The sequence below is a fragment of the Rhinolophus sinicus genome, chromosome 1 (genome assembly GCF_057876585.1).
Source record: "Rhinolophus sinicus isolate RSI-liver-muscle chromosome 1, RSI-T2T, whole genome shotgun sequence".
NCBI classification, from domain to species: domain Eukaryota; kingdom Metazoa; phylum Chordata; class Mammalia; order Chiroptera; family Rhinolophidae; genus Rhinolophus; species Rhinolophus sinicus.
This window is the reverse complement of record NC_142501.1, coordinates 43,621,408-43,644,456: the sequence shown is the minus strand read 5'-3', so window position 1 is coordinate 43,644,456 and position 23,049 is coordinate 43,621,408. Positions and strand designations below refer to the sequence as shown.

General features: G+C 37.1%; 1 protein-coding gene across 1 annotated transcript in view; it reads left to right on the top strand.

Annotated features, from left to right (window-relative positions):
- PKP2 (plakophilin 2) overlaps positions 1-23,049 on the top strand; it is a 77,950-nt gene that overhangs the window by 40,503 nt on the left and 14,398 nt on the right. The window contains exons 6-9 of the mRNA XM_019736575.3: positions 2,969-3,146; positions 17,513-17,630; positions 18,516-18,680; positions 19,601-19,774. Coding sequence (XP_019592134.2) covers positions 2,969-3,146; positions 17,513-17,630; positions 18,516-18,680; positions 19,601-19,774 — 635 coding nt within the window. The remainder of the gene's footprint in view (positions 1-2,968; positions 3,147-17,512; positions 17,631-18,515; positions 18,681-19,600; positions 19,775-23,049) is intronic.

Genomic DNA, 23,049 nt, shown 5'->3' with positions numbered 1-23,049 from the left:
ACATCCCCTGAACATAGACCCTAATGCATATTTTGGAGCAAAACTTAATATAAGACCTGGTCTTATTTTCGGGGAAACAGGACAGAGAGCATGCATTCCTGTGTATATTAGACTCTAATATCTTTTAGCTTTGGGTTAATTTTTCTGTTAGTCATTGAATTTTTAATGGCTTAAAAATTTAAAGAACTGTATATTAAGGGTATTAACTCTTTGTCTCATATTGTCCTACCTATTTCCCCAATTTGTAATTGGTCATTTATTGATTTTGTGTCTATATGTGTGAGGGTGTGTGTGTATAAGTATGTATAATTTGAAATCTCTAGTGAATATTTAAGTTCCTTCTTAACTTCGTGCCATAGAGAAATTGGGAAGGCATGACATTTCTATACAATATCCTATAGTAAAAATTCAAAAATACTCAAACGCCCAAACCATATATTTGTGTAGAAATAATATTGCCTACCAAGCTATAAAAGACACGTACTGTTAAAGGAAAATTCCACTCCCTTTGTTCAAATTAATCCTGTCTGGTTTTTATTGTCAGGTGTGCTTTTCCTTTGAGTGCCCTGTGTGGTCCGTTTTAAAAAGAGGAAATGTCCTTAGGCTTCACACTTTTAAGTCTCTGGCAGGCAGAGACTCTTAATTTGTTTGCTTATTTAGAACAGGAAGCATTTTTTTTTCCCTTTTCTCTCTTTTCTTTTTAACTTTCTTTAGTAGCTTAGTAACCAACACAGCCTCAGACCTGCCATTAATTGTCTTCCACCACCTTCGGAGTTTTATTCTGTCTCTCCCCCAGTCCAGGGCCTCTTAAGATGAAGTGGGAGGAATGAAGTCATTGTGTTGCAAAATCTGTGGCTGAGGGACACTGCTGATGACTAACCCCAAATGCCGGTTTGATCAGGAAAAGACCTTGTCTGCCAAAATTCTAGTTCTTACAAGGCACAAGAACCAGTGTCGCTGTGCCTACAGGAAGCTGAGTGTAGGCTGCAGTGGATATTTGGTTATTGTTTTAGGAATCGGTTACTTGTGCACAGCCAAAATAAACTGTTTAAACACAAAAGACTGCATTGGCCTAGAGTGTTCTAATTGATGGGCCAAATACAAGTATGGTTGAATAATTACCAAGCTTTAATTGTACAGGCTATTATTTCAGTCATTAAAATTAGGGGAGATGATATCACCACATAAGCCAGCCAAGGTTGCCATGTTTGCTTTTCCCATAAAGTAGATGGCCCTGTGTACCTGTGCTTCCTCTTTCCTTTGTACTGACAAAGCAGTAAATTTAACAAGTAGGAGTTATAAACTGGGCAGTAGGGGCGTGGATATAAGGAAGCAAATGAAAATCCCTTCTCTTACTGTCCCCTCTCTCTGTCCTTTGACACTAGTGAGTTAGAGTAACTTAACTGAGGTGTGGGAGATTGTAAGGCAACTTTATACGTGCTGAGAGTCTTGGGAATAGAGAACAATATGTGTAATAGTTCTTCCACTGAATCAGAAGTATTTGAGCACTGAATTTGTAAGAAAAACAAGTCCTAAATGTATACACCATTTTGTATTCTTTCTCAGCACCCAGCTTCAGTCTCTGTCTCACAAATGCCCTGGAAAGTACAGTATCCTATTATCTTAATTTCCGCTGAGTTGGCCTTTCTCTTGGATGGGAGTAGGGTGTAGGGGAAATTCAAGAGGAAAGAGAAAGTTAAATGAGTAAATGTGGTACCAGTCTTAGACCAATGCTTAGACCATACAAGTTGGCAAATAGATAAAATATTCTGGTCTCGCCTTTACTGCCAAACTTTAATTTAAGAAATATGTCAGGTAGCCAGCTTAAATTCCAGGAGGACATAAAATCCATTATTGGGTAAGAGTCAAAAAATACTAATTGGTGATGTTGATCAGCCTACTGTTGACAGCCATGAGCAGCTGGTCAAAGGCTTTCTGCAGGCCCGTCCTGCTGTTGGGAGGCAAATGTCAGGTGGAAGTTGCAGGTAGTGGGGAGCAGGAGGCAGAGGGAGGTACCGTATTTTGCTGTGTGCGATGCGCTCCCGTGTATAATGCACACCAACGTTTTTTGGCCCAAACTTTCAGGGGAAAAAAATCTTTGGTTTCGATTTTTAATTCAAATTTTTATTTGTTTACATTTAGATAACTTGTATTTTTGTGTATTATAAAGGAATTTTAGCATTTGTTATTTAACATATTATGGTACAAGAAATTTTGTGTAACAAATAATTACAAAACACAAGACTAGATACAAGGTACGAGAAATTTTATATATTGGTAATAAATTTCTGATGTCTACACATCATAGAAGGCCGAGAACTCTTCGTCATCATTGCAAGTTCGTCAGAAATTCAACAAAACCAATGATCATATTCTAGGGTATTATTTTGCATACGGATATCGTTATTGACAACTAGAGTTATACTTTTAAGTCATAAACATAAATAGAAGAATTAAAAACATCTGTATAGATATGGAATTAATACTACCCATGTATAATGTGCATCCTTATTTTTTCTTCACAAATTTGGACAAAACTGTGTGAATTATACTAGCAAAATATGGCATTCTCTTTATGCATCTAAGAGAGAAAAAATATGACCCTTTAAAAATGTTGAAGTCTTAGTTACAATAGGATCATTTCAAGCCTCCCTTTTGTTGAGCCCTGAATTTATCATCTCAGTGAATTCAGCTTTATGGTAGAGTCTTTTAAGAGAAACAGCAGTAAATATTTAAAGATTTCTGGCTTTCATTCACATTCCTAATTAAACCTGCATATATTTTTAATTGTTCTTATGCATCACCTTCCATTGCCATCTAATGAGCTCTAAACAGATTCTTTCAATGGGCAAGGGGCTCTGTCCCCCACTTCTTATTCTTTATAACTAACCGTAGCCCTAGAGGTAGTGGCCTTAACTGACATTTCTGGCAGTCATTTTGACCCAATCCTGCACTGTTTTGATTCTAGGTTTGCTGTGGAATTTGTCCTCTAATGACAAACTCAAGAATCTCATGATAACAGAAGCCTTGCTTATCCTGACTGAGACTATCATCATCCCATTTTCGGGGTGGCCAGAGGGAGACTACCCCAAAGCGAATGGTTTGCTCGATTTTGATATATTCTACAACGTCACAGGATGCCTAAGGTAATACCACTTTGCACACACCCCCCCCACTTTTATCTCTATGCACCTTAAATACCACATTCAAGTCTGTCTAAAACTCTACCTCATTACCTAGAGATGCTGTAAGAATTGTAAAGATCACTCTAATTCCTAGAACTACAATGTAGAAACAATGAGAAAGGTTCAAGTATCAACAGAATATTGTTTCCAGACATGTTTGATTCCATAAACTACCCACAGTTGCTCATAAGAGAGAGACTGTCAGTTCCACTAGAGAAACTAGAGGTCTGATCTGAATACCTGGAAGTCCATGCAGACTGGCCTTCCCTGTCTCACAGGGTTTAAGTCAGGCTTCATGCTACTTTTAATTCATGAAAATCTAATTTAATGGCGTGATTAAAAAAATAATTTTGAATCTAGTGTTTTTATTTTATTTTTTATTGAGATATAATTGGCGTACAACATTAGTTTCAGGTATATAACATAATGATTTGTTATGGTCTAGATTGTGAAATGATCACCACAATAAGTGTAGTTAACGTTATCACCGCACATAGTTACAGAATATTTTTTCTCGTGATGAGAACTTTTAAGATTCACTGTCTTAACAACTTTCAAATATGCAATGCAGTGCTATTAACTATAGTCACTATTCTGTACATTACATCCTCAGGACTTCTTTTATAACTGAAAGTTTGTATTTGTACCTTTTGATTCCCTTCAATTATTTTGCAAACCCTGTTCCTCCACCCCCCTACCCCTGCTCTGCCACTGGCAACTACCAAACTGTTCTCTGTATCTTTGATTTTGGTTTTGTTTGTGTGTTTTTTTAGATTCCACATATAAGCGAGATCCTACAGTATTTGTCTTTCTCTGCTTATTTCACTTAGCATAGTGCCCTCAAGGTCCATCCATGTTGTCATAAAAAAGCAGAATTTCCTTTTTTTTATCCATTTATCACTTAGGTTGTTTCCATATCTTGGCTATTGTGAATAATGTTACAGTAAACATTGGATTCATATATCTTTTTTAATAAGTGTTTTCGTTTTCTTCAGCTAAATACCCAGAAGTGAAATTCTGGATCATATGGTAGTTCTATTTATAATTTTCTGTGGAACCTCCATACTGTTTTCCATAGTGGCTGCGCCAATTTGCATTCCCACTAGCAGGGCACAAGGGTTGCCTTTTCTCCACATCCTTGCAACACTTGTTATCTCTTGTCTTTTTAATAATAGCCATTCTAACAGATGTGAGGTGGTATCTGGTGGTTTTGATTTGCATTTCCCTGATGATGAGTGATATTGAGCATCTTTTCCTGTACCTGTTGGCCATCTATATGTCTTCTTTAGAAAAATGTTTATTCAGATCTTCTGCCCATTTTTTAATTGGATTGTTTGTTTTTTTGCTATTAAGTTGTATGAGTTCTTTCCCATTCAGTACATTGCCTTTTCATTTTGTTGATGGTTTGCTGTGCAGAAGCTTTTTAGTTGGATGTAGCCCCATCTTTTAAATTTTTCTTTTGTTGCCCTTTCTTTTGGTGTCAAATCCAAAAAATCACCATTAAGACAAATGTCAGAGCCTACCACCTATGTTTTCCCTTAGGAGTGTTACGGTTTCAAGTCTTTAATTCATTTTGAGTTAATTGTTGTGTATGGTGTAAAATAGTGGTCTATTTTCATTCTTTTGCGTGTGGTTGTTCAGTTTTCCCAGCACTACCTATTGAAGAGACTTTCTTTTCCCTATTGTGTATTCTTGACTCCTTGTTGTAAATGAATTGACCATATATGCGTGAGTTTATTTCTGGGCTCTCTATTCTGTTCCATTGATCTATGTGTCTGTTTTTATGCCAGTAATCATAATGTTGTTTTTTTCCAATGCCATCCTGTTGATTAATACAGCTTTATTATTTTATATAATTTGAAATCAGGAAGCGTCATGCCTCCAGCTTTGTTCTTATTTTTTAAGATTGCTTTGGCTCTTGGGGGTCTTTTGTGGTTCCATACAAATTGTAAAATTGTTTCTCTTATTTTTGTGAAACATGCCATTGGTATTTTGGTAGGGATTGCACTGAACCTGTATAGATTGCTTTGGGTAATATGGACATTTTAACAATATTAATTGTCCCAATCCACAAGCATGGAATATCTCTCCATTTATTTGTGTCTTCCATGTCTTATAGTTTTCAGAGCACAGCTCTTTCACCTCCTTGTTTAAATTTGTTCTTATGTGTTTTTTAATAGCTATAAGGCAACAAAGTCTAAAAGGACAGAATATCTTGCCATAAGAATAGCTACAAAGAAGTTAAATATTAGGATGAAAAATGTTTCAAATGTTTTCTCCCCTGGGCTGTCAGATGCCAACTAAATCAAGAGGAAATAGAAACACATGCAGGAGGAAGAAAAATGCTAGGCTTAACTTCTCTAGGATCATGCGCATCAGGCTTTCTTATATTTGAAAATAATCATTGTCCTGTATGCCCAAGGATTAAAAGAAATCTGTTAAAAGATATAATCAAAATTAGATAGCCCAAAGTAGCCAGGATATATTATGCCTTTCAATCTTTTATCTAGTTGCATAGTTCATTTCTTGAGGGAATTTATTATGGGAAAATGTTTGTCTACTCTCCACAGTTATTTGATAGTGCATATCAAATACCAATTTTGTATAAAGCATTATGTTAGTTTCTGAGAGTTTTACAAAGATGAATAAGAAAATCCTTCAGGAATTTTTAATCTGGTAGGGGACGCTGATGAGCAAACAATCTAGACTACGGCTACCATGGAATGTGTTGGAGCAGTGGTTCTCAAAATGTGGCTCCGGGAGCAGGAGCATCTGCACCACCTGGAACTTTCTGACTTCTTGGGTCCCACCCCACAACTACTGAATCAGAAACTCCCAGGGTGGGACCCAGTCATGTAGTTTCAACAAGCCCTCCAGGTGATGCTGATGCACTGCTGGTGTCGGAGGCACAGGGGATGCTGCAGGAATGCAGAACAAAGGACCATTCGTGCCGCTAAGTGAGATCAGAAAGACACTAAATGAGCTGGGCTTTTAGCGGACTGTGTCCATAGTCAGAAATTCTGTAAGGATGAAGGACTAACTTATTGAACAGCATAAGAGGTGCCTAAATGGTCTCCCTTGAATCCGTCTCACATAGAGTCCACTGGAACTGCTTTTTGAATGGACTTTCGATCCATTAAAACATTTTGGTCCATTTAAAAACACTTTGCATCTTAAAACTTCTCTGGTGCTCCTATAGCTTTACCATGTGCATCAGAGTTCTTAATGTGGTAGATGTGTCAGTCAGGACTCTTTCAATTGAAAATGGCAGATGCCCAACTCAATCCTGCCAACGCCAAGTAGGGATTCATTGGCTCAGGTGCCTGAGGTGTTGACAGTCACTTTAGGTGAAGGAAGTGCACCGGGAACCATGGCCTCGAGGACTGGCATAGAAATTCATCATCCCTGGGACTCACTCTTTTTAAAATTTGTATCTCATCTCTGCTTGCTCTTTTGCATGTTGGGCTCATTCTCTGCACATGCAAACAAGCCTGTGCATTTTAAAAAATCTTTAATCCCTAACACTTAGCAAAGTTTCTGGCGTATAGTAAGCAAGTATAAAGTATATGAATGAAAAGAATAAATGAATGAGTGAACATATGCAAATGCATATGTGAATAATCAAGTCTGACAAAATCATGTTAAGGAGTTCATTATTTTCTTCCATAAGCAACATTAGCTAGTGTGGGGAGGATAGGAATATGGTAAGTTCTGTGTGAAGAAAAATAGTTATATCAACAGGAAAAGTGTTTTGAGAAGGTAAAAAATCTAAAGAGAAAGATGTTAGTTCAAAATATCTTCCTATGAATGAGGAATAAAAGAGTTGCATGGTTTGGGTGAAGCAGCGCCCTGGTCAGCCTGCATTTTCCAGATGTAATAGCTGAATACACTCCCATCAGAATGACACCATTTTACACAGTGTTTGCAAAATCAATCCAAACTACTGAGTTGCACTACTTTCAGAAGCAGAATGTAGCAAAACAAATCTGGGCAATCGAGCATCATATAAGCTTACCAAAATGTCTGTTCTTATTTCATCTGTATAGCTACTTCATAATAATAATAATAGCTTATATTTATTGTGATTATGTCCTAGAACTTGTCCCAAATGCTTGATGAGGATTTTCTCGGTTTATTCTCACAGCAGCCCTTGTAAAGTAGTTTTTCCCCATTTTATAGATGAGGAAACGGGGGCTCAGAGAATTTAAGTGATTTTTCCCAATGCCGTACAGCTAGTAAGAGACAAAGCTGGAATTTAAAACCAAAGCTTGTGGTTAGTATGCTGAATACTTTAATGTTAATCACATGTCTACAGACTGATGGTGTGGATAAAACCCTCTGCCCTTCAGTCTTGCGACCTCACAGGGTCAGGTAGGCCAATCACGGTCATTTATCAGGTCTCATGATGGACATGTATCTGTGTTTCAGTGTTTTTGTTGTAGAAGTTCCATGCAGGTGAAACTCGGTACTACTTGCCTTTCATATAAACAGAGAAGATACAAAGCATGAAGCATATGAAGGACATCTTTGCAAGAGAAGAGGTGATGGCCCTGGAGAAAACTTCAGAGTAGATGTTGCCACAATGAGTGTAAAAGCCACTAGGAGATAGGAGTCAGAACATAAGAAAAGACCTATAGGGGAATCTGCAAATATTCTGCTTCCATGACAACAGAGGCGTCTACTGAATAGTTGCTTATTTATGGCCTCAGCTTACTTTAAAAAGATTTTAAAACAAGTCTTGACTGGTTCTAGGAAGAGTGAATCTTAGCTGCATAAAAAGGTCATAAATGTTAGTTAGCAAATCTCTGAATTGCTACAAGTTCACTCGAGGTATTCTCCCCCGCAATGGGTGTAGAGCCAACAATGAATTGGCAACATGAAAAGTGTTTTTGGCATTATGGTTGGCTTAGGTCAGCGTCGCTAAATCCCTTCAATCTACTTGGGAGAAAAACTGCTGCGTACATAGTGACTTTCTTTAGTGACTGAGATCATTCTGAGAGGGACTTCCCAGATCTGCGTATAACAGTGGTGCAGAAGGAATGTGCTCTGCAGGTACAATGTGTGCTTTGTTAATGAACTTGTGACAGTGACTCTGATTCTGCCCACTTGGAGTTGCTGCGGTGAGATTGCATCCAGATAGGAGAGCATGCACAGTTTTTCCTTCAAAAAAGCTACACTACCTTTGTCAGGTATCAAATCATTTGTTGACCGGATTAGCATCTGCCTGCAGCAGCATTTACCATGGGCCTTGGTGCTTTCTTTCAGTCCGTTTGGAATTACATACTTTTCCTGACTGAAGTTACTCACTGAAAGATGACACAGGTTTTGCAATAGGGAAAATAATGTTCATTCAAGTTTCTGTTTTCCTTCTTAAACAATGTTACACTAGCATGAGTAGTAAAATCCAAGTTAGAGGGAAAATAAATCGGTACACTCACATTTGTGCTGGTGCCAGCAAGAGTGATTGTCAGCATCTCGTCATAACTCCACACTGTGACATCATGTCAGGAGCTTGAAATCAGCCATGGTGGGAGTATTTATACCACAGAAATTGGCAAACGCTACACATCAGAGATTTCCCTGCTCCCAGAAAGGTGTTTGTTAAATATTTACCAACACACTACTAGCATGGAATTTCCTTAGTTGATTACTTTAACATCAAAATATGGATAATTAGAGTATAGGCATATTTCTCTTTGTTTTCTTGGAAAGTATTACAATAAAGTTTCAGCATTTCTTTTTTTTTTTTTTTTTTTTGAGAGGAGAAAAAAATGCCTCTTTTTCAAAATTATTTTCATGTACTTAAGGCAAGAAGTGTAACAGTTAAAATATTTAATAATTTATTGCAATTAGTAGGGTACTCTTCCAGACATTTCAAATTCCAAAAGACTAAGTGACAATCATAGATTATAAATTACCAAAAAGCATTAGCCGCCTTCTTTGATTGTACATCCCTCTTGTACAAACACTAATTATGAGCCCCTACTTTTCTATTTCTTATGGGTAATCCCATGGGAATTGGTGTGACATGGCTGTCAAATCTTGGTGTTCCACCTCACTGATTGTCACACTTGGAAAACCTTTGGATGTGACAATAACCAATGGTTATTATCAGGGGTAAGTTCAGAATGTCTTTCAAACATTTATTATTTCTGCATTCCTTCATATCATTCTCGTCGCTTCTTTTCTCCCATCTTTACTTCCTTCTTTCCTTTCTTACCTAAGTCTTTGTTCTCTTAAAAGAGAAGAGGTAGAAACCATTTAGAGGTCAGAAAATAATATGCCTCCAGGGGTCAGGCAGGCACTTAAGTGGAGAGTTGTAAGACCATGGGAAATGGTGGGCACCTTCAGACTAAAGAATGGGAAAAAATGCTTACCTCAAAGAGCAGAGAGATGGAACATTCTGAAAAACACGTCAGGCCAAACACAAACATCTAAGCAGCCTGTGATTGTTAGTCTCCTTCCTCAGTTGAAGAAATTGAGTTACAAAATAGTCATGGGTATGTAAAGTACAGCATAGAGAATACAGGCAACAATGTTGCAACTATATATATATATATATATATATTGCCACAGGGATACTAGACGAATGTGGGGGATCACTGTATAAATTATATAAGTGTCTAACCACTGTGCTGTACACTTGAAACTAATAATATTGAATGGCAAATGTAACTGAAAAAAATATATTTTTTCAAAAGAAAGAGTGAGGTTGACCAGATCATTATATTATAGAAATAAATCATATTTTCTATTTAAAAAAATAAAGTAAGTGCCACTGACTCTTCCACATTATAAAAATTTGAGAAAGGCAACTAGTCCTACCTTCCTGGGATGGTTCCCATGTGGTCTGTCTTTTTCCTTTTGCTCTTATCCAAACCTGTCATTATTCCTTGAGTGCCTGCTGTGTCCAAATTGTGTCCTGCTTTGTAAATTTCTGAAATTTGAAAGGGGAACGGAACCTACCTTTGCTTTGGAGGTTACTCCAGGGTTAGTGGAAGAGATAGACACCTGAAGACATAATCATAATACATTTGAAAAGATGTGTAAAAGAGGTATGAAAAGACTGTTTCAGAGGCTTTGAGTTGCTTAACTAAAGGTGCCTGAGGGCTGGGAAAAACTGTTGACTGGAGAGTCATATTTAAGGAGCGATTAAAGACTGAGTATGTGATTGAAAGTCCTCAATCTTTAGCTCATCCTTCTATCACTAATTCATCTCTGTCGTTTTTCACATTGAGAAAGGATTATAAAATTGCTGCCTTAGTCTTATCTCCATAATCTAACTGTTTCTGCATTGTAATAGCCACCCCAGAATTTACCATTTTCTTTAGGATGCTAGTACAAAATGACAAAATATTACTGTAGCACATTATAAATTGCTTTTTCTTAATTATATTTTGTGCCTCGATATACGAGTTAAAGAGGAAAAACAGTTGGTAATGCATTTCTCCTACAAGTGACGTAAACTTCACGTTCCCCACAAGTCATGGTGTAGTAAAGCTGTTTTGATGAATGTATAATATGTCTGTACTACAACTTTTAACTGTCTTAAACTTCCATTGTCACTTAACACTGTAAATCTAGCTGACGTGGGGAGTGGTCAGAAGAAGCAAACCGCCTTTAGAAAGAAAAGCTATAACTATCAGTCTAGTTCCTAATTAGCCACAAGGTTAAGGGGAAGATTTTTTTGAAATCAATACTAGCCACTCCGGAAGAAGAATGTCTCTTTGTAAAATTTGAATATATTCAATTATATCTATCTTCTCCAGCATAAAAAATCATATCATTGTGTTACTGAATTTCGTTTTTTACACTTCTCTGGATATCAAAACTTCAGAACTTTACTGAATCTGCATTTCCTTAATTATCTATTTCCATTCTGTTCACCTTATTCTGCTTATTCATCCCTTATTCTCAGTACTCATGACAGAAAAAGATTTATTTGGTCAAACCCTGTACATAAACCCAAATGATTATTTAGATAATTAAGAGGATACTTAAATGAGGGTCTAATTTCCCTGATTTTCAAATAATTATTTTTCTTTTGTGTAAGAATATAGCTCTAAAAGCAGGCCAGAATTTACTCTTTAAAGCAATCTAGTTGTGGTTATTTACTTCCAGAAAATAATATTAAACTAGAAGAATGTTAGCTGAGGCAGTGTACACCTAATAGAAGTAGCCAGATAGTTCAATCTGAAGAGTGACTTTTCCAGAAATATGAAGACAATTGAATCATCCCCTTCATCCCCAGTTATGGTTAATTATTTAAACTCTCCACATTTGATGTATAAACATAAGCAGTATGAAGTCCGTGAATAATGGAATTGGCAGTAATGTTCCATTGTCCATCATAATCACATTTTATAAGTTAAGTATTTTAGATATAGACACAAACATGGTTTAATGAATTAAATTATTTTATAAATTCTTTAAGTAAATTTAAGAGGTGGAAGTGGTATTGACATGGGAAAATAAAATCTTGGTTTTAAAAAAATGACTGTTTTTTAAGCTAAATCTCAAAGGTTTTAGGTCATTATTTTGAACGCTCTTAGCAAGAGTAAAGTTAGTAAAGCAAACAAAACAAATGTGGCCATGCTCACCTGGTCACCCCCTCTGGTCTTCCTGAACCCATTGTTTCTAAGAGTATGTGTCGGATTTATCACGCAGCATTCAGACTAAATTTTCCTGTTCATGTCCTTAGCAGATGGGCTCAAATTTAAAGGTGTACTTCACAGAAAATATGTGACATTTCCATTTGCCAAAGAAACTCTTTATTCTTACCAATTAGTCTGTAAATATCAACTGCCTAGTGTGGACCCAGCCCTAGGATAATTATTAAAGAAAATACATGAATAGGGATAATATGGAGGAAGAAGAACCAGCAAAGGAAACAGAAGAACAATTTTTATTATATCAAGACGACTATCTTGGCTTGTTTTTCTTCATCAGTTAGTTGGAGTTGAATGTTGAACAGAAAAAGAAATTCCCAAGAATGTCTTTGTCAGAGACTTTTAAAAGCTTCCTCATGCTTTTTTCTTTTAAGTCTGTATATAACTTAAATTAGAGGTAGTATTTTATTTACTATATCTTATGACACTGAAAGTCTTTAAAAAAAAAACCAACCTGAAGCTATCATCATAGTCAAAACTACTGGTAAATTTTGTATTTTATTGGGGAAGGGGAACAGGACTTTATTGGGGAACAGTGTGTACTTCCAGGTCTTTTTCCAAGTCAAGTTATTGTCCTTTCAATCTTAGTTGTGGAGGGCACAGCTCAGTTCCAGGTCCAGCCACCATTGTTAGTTGCACGGGGCACAACCCACCATCCCTTGTGGGAGTTAAACCGGCCACCTTGTGGTTGGGAGCCCACTGGCCCATGTGGGAATCGAACTGGCAGCCTTCGCGTCATTAGCAGCACGGAGCTCCATCCACCTGAGCCACTGAGCTGGCCCTAAATTTGTTTTTTAATTCATCATTATTTAAAAAAATGAGTGAGTTGATATGTTTGCGTAAAAACTTTCTTTTTCTCCTATGGTTAAAATCTGCCCCCATCTTGGAGGTACAAGCTGTCTGAGAATTATGTTATTCTACTCTAGGTCTTCAGCATCTTTATCAATTCGAGTCTGGCATCCTAGACTTCTCCTTTGGATGTCAAGTATGTCTACTCAAGTTCCAGGGTCTCTTGGTCGTATTTTAGAAATTTGTTTGCTGTTTATAATTGATTTTCAATGGAATTTGGCACTCTACCTTGAACAGCCTGGTAAATCAAGAGGAAATGACTGTTGCCTACCAACCAGATGATTACTGGCTACATCAACTATTCAGAATATTTTTGGAAGACCCCAAAAATGCAGCAAAGCAGAATTAAAGGATTTTAAGGATAGATTTTTCTCCTCCTCCACCTTCTGGTTTCTTGATGTGTAATAGATGCTGACATATCTTTGTTCAGTTAACGTACCTTGTTCTGGAAGGAAAAGGACATATAGGTTGTAGAGCTTTGTTCTATCTCCCAATGTTGCTTCTGTTTGCAGATAAAACAATTGACTTTGGCTGATGTTTGCGGATACCTTCAGGATCTAATGCTGACTTCAGAGTAACAGACAAACTCTTCTTTAGGCAGCAATTCTATAATACTGCCAGTTCACGTGAGGCTTCCCTTTTGTTCTGTGCACCTACAAACTGCCTCTGCTGCTTTCTCTGGGTTAATCACAGACAAGGCCCAACTGTTTGATATGTATCAGCTGAGGGTTAAACAAAAGCCCAGACCTAAATCTCAAATAACAAGAGGAAGAAGGATGCTTCCTAATCAGCCAGTGTCTTACCAACCATTTGGGTCTTAGAATGGACTCAATTGGTACCACTTAGGGCCTTACTGCACAATTTACGACACACGGTATTAGGAAGCCTGTAGCTGTTGGTGGACACAATTATTTAAAAAACATTGAGGTGATCACTGTCTCAGAGTGCTGGTTAGAACTTTAGTCTTAAGACTGGTCCCAGAGGCAGCAGGTCTTGCATAGGACGCATGCGTAAACTGGGTGGTTGTAGGCAACCGTGCCTGTTATCAGTGGAAATAGCCCCACTTAAAAAAAAAAAATCTGTCTCTTAGAATTTCTTATTTTGCTGGCAAAGTTTTCTTGAAAAGATTCATTCCAATTCTATTATTGTTTGTCCTAGAAATAATTATACTCTTTTACTTTAAACATGTCTTGTCAGTACATCTTTTCCCCAAGTCAGTTGACCATTCACCAAGCTTGGACATTCTGTGTTGTAACAAACTTCCTTTCAGTGCTGGCGCACGAGCTATTTGACAGCACACCTGCACATGGACACACACACACACACACACACACACACACACACACACAGCCCCTTTATGGCAGGGCCAGTAGAAATCCTGTCAGAAGAATTTTAAACTCTGATTTTAAACAAAGAGTCACAGGTCACGATTCTGAATGAGATTTTAGCGAAACTTAATTTCAGGAATTTTGTGAAAATTACAGATCATGATATTTGTAAAGTACCTGCTATAATGTCTAGCACACACTAAATTGCAGCTGCTTTTATCATTTAACATTGTCCATTGTTTGGTTTGCTATGTGAATTTAAAGTTTAGTCACACTGTCGTTAATCTTAACAAAGACATACCATTCTTCCTTTTAATTCTAGCAAGACCCAGGGTGTTTGATTTTCTTTTCTCTTTTTCATTGTGACACTCAGGAATGTGTCAGATTAGTGGTCCTGAAGAGAGTCATGAATCACTGATTTGCTTTCAGATAAAACACCTGAATCCTCCTAAATATGTGAAGTTTTGTTTACAGACATACGGAGTTCAGATTCTTTTTTTCCCACCCCTTATAAATCATTACCAGAAAAATTCTTCTTAATATCAAACACAAGCTACAGTTCAGGCTGGTATCCTCCCATTCAGGCCCAGTGGAGGTGAAGCACTCCTAAACAATCCTACGTATCTCCTCCCTGAGGCCCCCCTCCTGAGGCCCTTGCCTCCAGCCCCCAGTCTAAGGACCTGGTTTTTAAATTTCAGTATAACGGTAGTACACAGTTTTAGTTTCCTAAAATGTACTCACGCAGGTATTTACTCAGACTTCTCTTAGATTATACCAGGTTGGGGGTGGGGGAAGCCTCATTGTTTAATCAAATTCTAACAAGACACTAACATTTCCAATATATTCATTGACAACTCTGATAATCGGGTTTTATTAACTACTGTGTTTGTATGCATATTCTCTTTTACTTTTCAACAAGATAATTGTTTTGATACATTTTATTTATAGTTTTGAGATGTTTTTCCATCTTAAACTTCTATTGGGCTACATATAGGAAACAGTTATAGGTAAATAGTTCTCAGGATTCAGGAGCTACATTGTAAAAGGATCGATTCTGCCTAAGCTTAGTCATGTTAATTCTCTGATTCCCACAAACTGATTATTAGCTGTTGAAAAAATACTTTAAGGTAGATTTATTATTTTCTAATAATTATTGGGTGTTACAATAACAAATCCCTTTCTGACTAGAGACTTCTATTCCTGGATGTAGTGCTGTAAAATCATGCACCCTTATCATTTATATTTCTGGGTAGTTGAGTAAGGTAAGAACTATTTTTGATATGCAGGAGCAAATACGGAAGCAGTGGGGTTCCATGCGCTTTCTGTCAGCAAAGGGATCAACTGCCAGAAGCCCCTGATAAGCCCCATTTCAAGCAAGCAAGAGTCTGGATAATACCAAACTACAGGACAACCATTAGTACATGTGAACTGGCAGTACTGCCAGACTGGATTACCATTCTTACCCAAAATAAACACCCCCAAAGTTAAACAAAGTCATCCATCTGAAAGCTATGTAATAGGTTTAGCTAGTGAAAAAGATAGACCTTTTGATTTGCCAAAGCAATTTTAAACGACTGCCATTTTCCTAAGCCAGAGGTCGAAAAGGTCAAAAGGAAGCTTTAAAACATGATAATGTTGTCTTGGAGTTGGGGACATATGGTATTTTCTAAACAAATGACAGACTGCATGAGTGTTAGATGAGCTTTGCGCCCACTCTGGAACCGCCCTGAGCATAAGGCATGCCTCTCCTACCCTGACTTTACCACTCATTTGCTGTCACCAGGAAAAGTAGCTTAAACTCTCTGAACATCAGTTTCTCCATGTGTAAAATAATGAGACTGGCTCAGAGAGCAGATAGAGGATCTTGGTTCAAATGATCATTTCTCGAGGGGGAAAAAAAACTATAGTAAAAATTTTATTAACAGTTTATGAGCCCACTCATTATCTTTTCTTACTGGACAAAGTGTCAAATTTTTCAGCTACAGTCAAAATTAGATAAGGAAGTGAATCTTTAATAAGAAATGTCAAATGAGAACCAAAGTCACAGAAGGGATTTTGTTAAAATGAAAAGTTCGTTGTATCAATTCAGCAGCCATTAAATCGTTATTATATCCTTAGAGTTTTAGGTGTGTTGGTCGTATCTCTTCAACTCTTAGGTTGAATCCTGAAATTGCATTTTTGTGGGTTAGAAACAGTCAAGTATCATCAGTTTCAGCCTGTAGAGAAGCTCTCCATAGGAGCAGCGTACAGTGCTCTGTGCCCCTCCCTCATTCCCTTTAGCGCTGGGCACATTTGTTCTTTGATAATGTGTATTGAGAGTATTTTGAAGCAGAAAGTCTTTTTTTGAAATCACTGAGTGCAATGTATTATTTTAAAAATGAAGAAACTAAGACACAAAGTTCTCGGAATTGTTATTTTGATGTTAAGAATGACGCTAGGGAGAAATTATAAACAGCATGTCTTTAATATGCTTTGAATATTCTGCCTACTGGTAAAAGGAACTGGAGTAGTTCTTAACAATTGAAGTTAGTGAAAGGAAATAAGGGTGGTTCTCAAAATTCGTAAAACCTAAAGGCATTGTTTTTTTGCCATTCTTGTTGACAAAGATGTTAACATTTTGGGGGGGAAAATCTTTTTAAAGGATTAATGCTAACAAGAAAAACTTAATCCAAAGGGACCTGGCAACAATAATACCGGAATTGAAACATGATCCCCAAATGTATTACTTTGCTGTATTTGATAAGCTTCAGTCCTCTAAAAGGAAGCAACCTCCACTTGTAGATTTAGTTACTGTTTATAGAAAGGTGTCGTGGCTTAGCAAAATTAGAAATAGACTAAGTGCAAAGATATTTATAGGTCATGCTTTTGACGTAGGTCTTAAACACTGTGAAACCCTCCATTTTTCGTGACATCTCTGCCATTTTAATGACAGACTCATCACATTTTTGACCATCTGGTTTAACATTTGTCAATAACAGCTTATATTGAAACCTACAAAACCCCCAGTAATACAGTACAGCACCCTGTCTTTATAAATGATGAAACTGAGGCCCAATGAATTTAAGCCCAATGAATTTAACTTATATGTCACGGAACAAGTTGGGACTTGGCTGTCTAGTGCACTACTCTGCCTATTTTTATCATTTGTTCTCCTTTTAATTGCAAAATCTTTGCCTCGTGTGTATACCTTTTCAAAAATGGGGTGAAGATTAAGTAAATAATGCTATGACCTTGGTGCTTGGAATGAAGTAGAAGATTTTTATTGACATGATGACATGTTATGTGAATATATTTAGAAGTTGTGTCCAGATTTGATGACCGTTGAGCAATTGATACAGATCCCAGGACAAGTCTGTCACACTTTTATAAATTTGCCAGTTTTCCAATTGGAAAGAATATCAAGAAAAGCTTCAAAACAAAGGCATGTTGGATAAATAACCTGAGTCTTATGGTTTGTTTGTTTGTTTGTTTTTCCTGATAGAAACATGAGTTCAGCTGGCCCTGATGGGAGGAAATTGATGAGAAGGTGTGATGGACTGATTGACTCCCTGGTCCATTATGTCAGAGGGACCATTGCAGATTACCAGCCAGATGACAAGGTGATTCAAGAGTTAAATATCTTACATATTGAATTACTTATTTTGTCTAAGATTCTTCAGAGTATTCTTAACTTATTTAATATAATTGGTAATACAACAGAGTATTCTTGAAGTAACGGCTTGAGTTTAGCTTTATTCAACTCATTTGCTAAGCTTAAGATTCCCACACATGCTTAGATATATTGAAATCTGTCTAGCCCCATTTTTCTTCCTACTTTCCAGACCCAAATTTCCAGCTGTTCCTTTAACAACTTTGTGGATATTCAAAAGGAGCCCAAATGCTACATGTTCAGCAATGAGCTTAAATTCGTCTCTTTCCTCATTCCTAAACTTGCTCCTTCTCTGTATAATCCTTCTTAATAATTATCACCTCCACCAAATAAAAATAGAAACCTGAGTAATCGCAAACTGCCTCCTTTCCCTCACATCCCACATCCACTGAGCAACTGATCATGTCCATTCTACCCCTGAAATGCCCTTTGGTTTATCCACTCCTCTCGAGTGCTACTTCTGCTGTCCTAGTTTGTGCAACTTTCATACTGACTGGTCCCTACAAACATCTCCTCCTGTTTTCCAACTCCACATGGCTACTAAGTTATGTATCTAAAATACAGAATCTGTGTGAACATACTCTTTAAAAAGTAAACTAGAAAGGCTCTCCAGTGTTTTAAAACATTCAGCCTTTCTTCTTAGCATTGTGCTCATAACCATTCATGCTCTAGCCTTAGGCTTCCTAGCCAGACTCATTCCACTCCCCCAGGCTCCCAGATGTCCAAACATCCAGTAAACCTTGTAAAATCTAGAGGCGAATGAGTCCTGTGATATCACACCTGCAAAAGGCATGCCGATATGTATATGATCAATATTTATGTTTTGTTGTCCCAGGCCACAGAGAATTGTGTGTGCATTCTTCATAACCTCTCCTACCAGCTGGAGGCAGAGCTCCCAGAGAAATATTCCCAGAGTATCTATATTCAAAACCGGAATATCCAGACGGACAACAACAAAAGTATTGGGTGTTTTGGCAGTCGAAGCAGGAAAGTAAAAGAGGTATATTGGGAGCACTTTGAAAAATAAGTGTGGATGTGTGTATATTTCTGAGTACTTAGTATATGTCAGGCACCATTTTATGTTCTTTTAATCCTTACACCACACCTGCAAGGGTGTGTATTATTTACTCTCATTTACTGATGAGGAAACAGGTACAGGAAGGTGAATCAGTTTTCCCAGACCAAATATTCAGCAGATTAGCGGAGGGAATGGAATTCAATTTCAGGCAATCTGGCCCCAGCTTTACATGGTTAGTCTTTAATTCATGCTGCTTTGTGCCCTATAGGTTAGGAAATAGGCGCCATGCAACATGGCCAATGGTATGTAAATGTTTAACATTAAAAGCAGCCCTGATGTTTGGATTTGGACATTCTGAAAACAAACTTTGGACATCCTAAAGGCAAACCCATAAGAAGGAGTGCTGTCCATGCTGGCATTTCATGAAAACTGAAAGAATGTGACCTCTCCTACTCCCCAGAGTACAATGGTGTTTGTGAACTTGGAGAACAACTGGTAAATTTAGAATCCTGATGTGATCCCAGACCACTTCAGTAGACTCTGAGAGAAGAGGCTTGTTTTGCTTATCTTCAGAGTGGTTGTGACTAATTTAGCTTTTAGTTTAACAGCAGCCTGAAAACTATTCTAGAACAGCCTATGCTTAATTCTCTGAGTTCTTTCTCACTGTGAAATGTAAAGTTGGGGCGTACGGGATGTTGCTAGGGAGAAATCATCATGGGCTAAAAGTTAAGTGATTGGAAATCATACATATTTGCTTTTCCAGTTCCATTTCAAGGGCTTCTTCTTATGCAAATTATTACTCTCTCTAGACTAGATAGTATTTCTGGTCTCTTGGTTTGGGTGTGGAATTGTAGAAAACACTTACAGGCGTTAATTCTGGATTTCATCACACGTGTGGTTAGCAATACCAGGACATGCCTATGCCAGAGGAAAAAAGCAACCCCAAAGGCGTGGAGTGGCTGTGGCACTCCATCGTGATACGGATGTATCTGTCCTTGATCGCCAAGAGTGTCCGAAACTACACCCAGGAAGCATCTTTAGGAGCGCTCCAGAATCTCACGGCAGGAAGTGGACCAGTGAGTATCATGCCTGTTTTTCTACTTTTTAAAAATAATGACATTGTAGACACACCTACATTAGGTTCAGAGATGACACAGTGAGCTAAGAGCAAAAGTTTTCAGTCAAGACAGTTGATAGAAATTGCCAGAGAGTTGGAGCTTTCCAGGACTTTCAGCCTCAACTACTGTCAAGCCAAGTAACTTCAAGTAAAAGACTCATAAAAACTGATACCAGTCAGAGCTCTTTCAGTTGCAAGTCTCAGAATACTACCTAAACGGGCTTAGGCAAAAAAAGAGGAATTTCTTGGCACATATAACTGAAAAGCCCAGGATGGGTCTTCTTTCTGTCATGGCGCAACGTAAGTGCCCCAGGAATTGTAATTGTGTCTCTCTATCTCGGGTCTCTGTTTTCCTCTGTTGGTTTCATTCTCAAAGGCTCTCCTCACATTGTAGCAAAGATAGCCATGAGTGATTTCAGGCTTACATTTTATCCAGCCCAATGTCCCCCAAGAGAAGAAGCGACTCTTTTCCCAATAGCTCCATTAAGAGCTCAGAGAATGAGTCTCACTTACCCATTTCTGAACCAGTACCTGTGCTTGGAGCCTGTGATGTTCTGATTGGCTGGGTCTGGGTAACATGCCCACATGTGACTTTCAGGGGCATGGGTTTGAGTGGGCAAGGGTCACTTCCACTTGTACCACTGAAATGGTGAAGGAGTAGATCCCTAATGGAAAATCAAAATTTTATTACCAAAAGGAAGAATGAATGCTGGGCAGGCGAAGACAACAGATGTTCACTGCAGTATGGAGTTGGAAAGGACATCTGTGCTTTTGGGTCCCAGAAATTCAACTACAAAATACAGAGCTGATTCTCTTTACAGATGTACTTACTTTAAACTAGCAAAGTCAAAATACATCAAACAGTAAAAGCTTATTCCCTTCCTCATGTATTTTACACCTTGCTACATAGTTAGCGATTCTGTAAATACTTAATTATTTGAACTTATATTCAAATTGAACTTATATTCAATTTGAACTTATATTCAAAGCTTATATTCCTTGCCTTGATCATAAAATGATTAGAATAAACTCCCCCCAAATAGTTCGTTATATGGCCAGTCTCCAAGTATCCATCCTCATAGGGAAAAGCACTCCTGTACATAACAAAAATATTATTTATTCTTTATTTGAGAAACCATATTCATTCTTTCACGTGTTTACACAGAGGCTTGCTCTGTTTTGCATAAAATTGTGAAATACTAAAACCAGCATTTCTCTTATCTTAGCACTGTGGTTAAGAATACGACCAAACTTTTAATCTCTTTGATTTTCTGCAAAATGTACCTGTGCACAAAGAGAAAGAAACGAGGAACTACCAGGGAGCTCTGAATGACACAGGGACATCATCATTTTACCTTCCATTTCCTTTGCTAAGTTTCCCAAAACCATTTCTTTCACTTTCCCAGACTACAGAAGCCCTCTTACTAGCTACCAGCCAACTTACAAGAAAATGCCAGAAATTAAATTGCTGTGTGTTTATATTTAAGCTTGCTGTGCTCTGAGTCTGGTTCAGTATGAGTGACCCCTTTAAGCTTGGATTTTAGTCTCTTCCATTCCAAGATCTCATGGAATCCAAACAGTCCAGAGATGTAATTTATTCCCTAGATCCAAAGTTTCTTCAATCATGTATTAAACATTTTTTAGCACCTACTACGTAACAAGAGCTAACCTACTGCTAAGTATACAGTGGTGAATAAGACAAAATCTCTGTGTTTCGTAATAACCTAGCTTGGACAAACAGATAAACAGAAATCTAAGGTACTGGGAAATTCCACGTTTTAAAAGGGATCCAAGCAATGGAGATATCTTCATAACTGTCCTAATTGTGTCAAGGCATTGAAAATCATCACTAACCTTAGACCAGTCCAGTCCCCTGAAGGGAGGCCTACACTAAACTGGTATTAATCTCAAGGTTGTTAGAGTTGAACTTTATAGGAGAAATCATCAGCAACATGGGACAAAGATATAAGGAACCTTTGTTCTTATAAGTCATGAGATGTTTATTATTAAAATTTTGACTTCTATGTATATCTTTTCTAATTATGACTTTTCCTAATTTTGTTGTGCTTAGGTGGTGTGATAAAAAAATATTTGGTTTTATAATTTCTAAAAGGAGTCATTGAATAGAAAAACATGATAAGCAGGCCATTACACATAATTCCAGAAAATATCCAGTCCATAAACCTTGTGTTCATAACTGAGCAGTTGATGCTGAGCAGTTGATGGCCATGTGCCTTCAGTGACAAAGAACATAAACTGAAGTGAATAGCTTCCTAAAAGATAATTTAAGTGTCAAATTATGACATAACTTCTAGCCAATAAAACTACATTAATATACACTTTTAATAGTTTGGCTATAATGGTCATTTTAATAATAAGTAAGGAAAGGGGATGGATCAATAAAATTTACCCATTTAGCAAACTAAGTACAGTGTAGGATATAAATTTACAAGTACAGTATAAATTAAATGTGTAATATAAATTAAAAGATTAAGGTACAAACTTTCAGTTGTAAGATAAATAAGTCCCGGCAATAAAATGTACAGCATGATGACTGTAGTTAACAATACTGTATTCTATATTTGAAAGTTGTTAAGGGAGTAGATCTTAAAAGGTCTCATCACAAAAAGGAAAAAGAAAATATGTTAACTGTGTGTGGTGATAGATGTTCATTAGACTTGTGGTAATCATTTCATAATATATACATATATCAAATCATTATATTGTATACCTAAAACTAATACACTGTTATATGTCAGTTATATCTCAATAAAATAAATAAATACGTAGATTAAACATCACATAGTAAAAATTAAAAGTCATTGAAATAAACAGTTTTCAAGTTTCTAAAACATTTTAAAAGCACTTAATTTCATACCTGTTGGGGAAAAAAAACCTATTCCCTACCTCACAACTTACTGAAAATCAGTTCCAACAGCAATGAGAATTCAATGTGAAAGGCAGAACAATAAAGCTTCTAAGTGGTAACATAGAAGAATATCTTCATGATCTGGAATAGGGAAAGATTTCCTAAAAGTGGACACAAAAAGCACTAACCATAAAGTAAATATTTTATAAATTGACTACATTAAAAGTAATAGTTTATGTTATTATGCTATCAAAAGACAATGTTAAGAAAGAAAAAAGGCAAATCACAGAGTAAGAAAAGATTTTTGCAACATACATAAGTAACAAATGTTGGTATCTAGAAAAAAGGAAAACTTCAAGTTAACA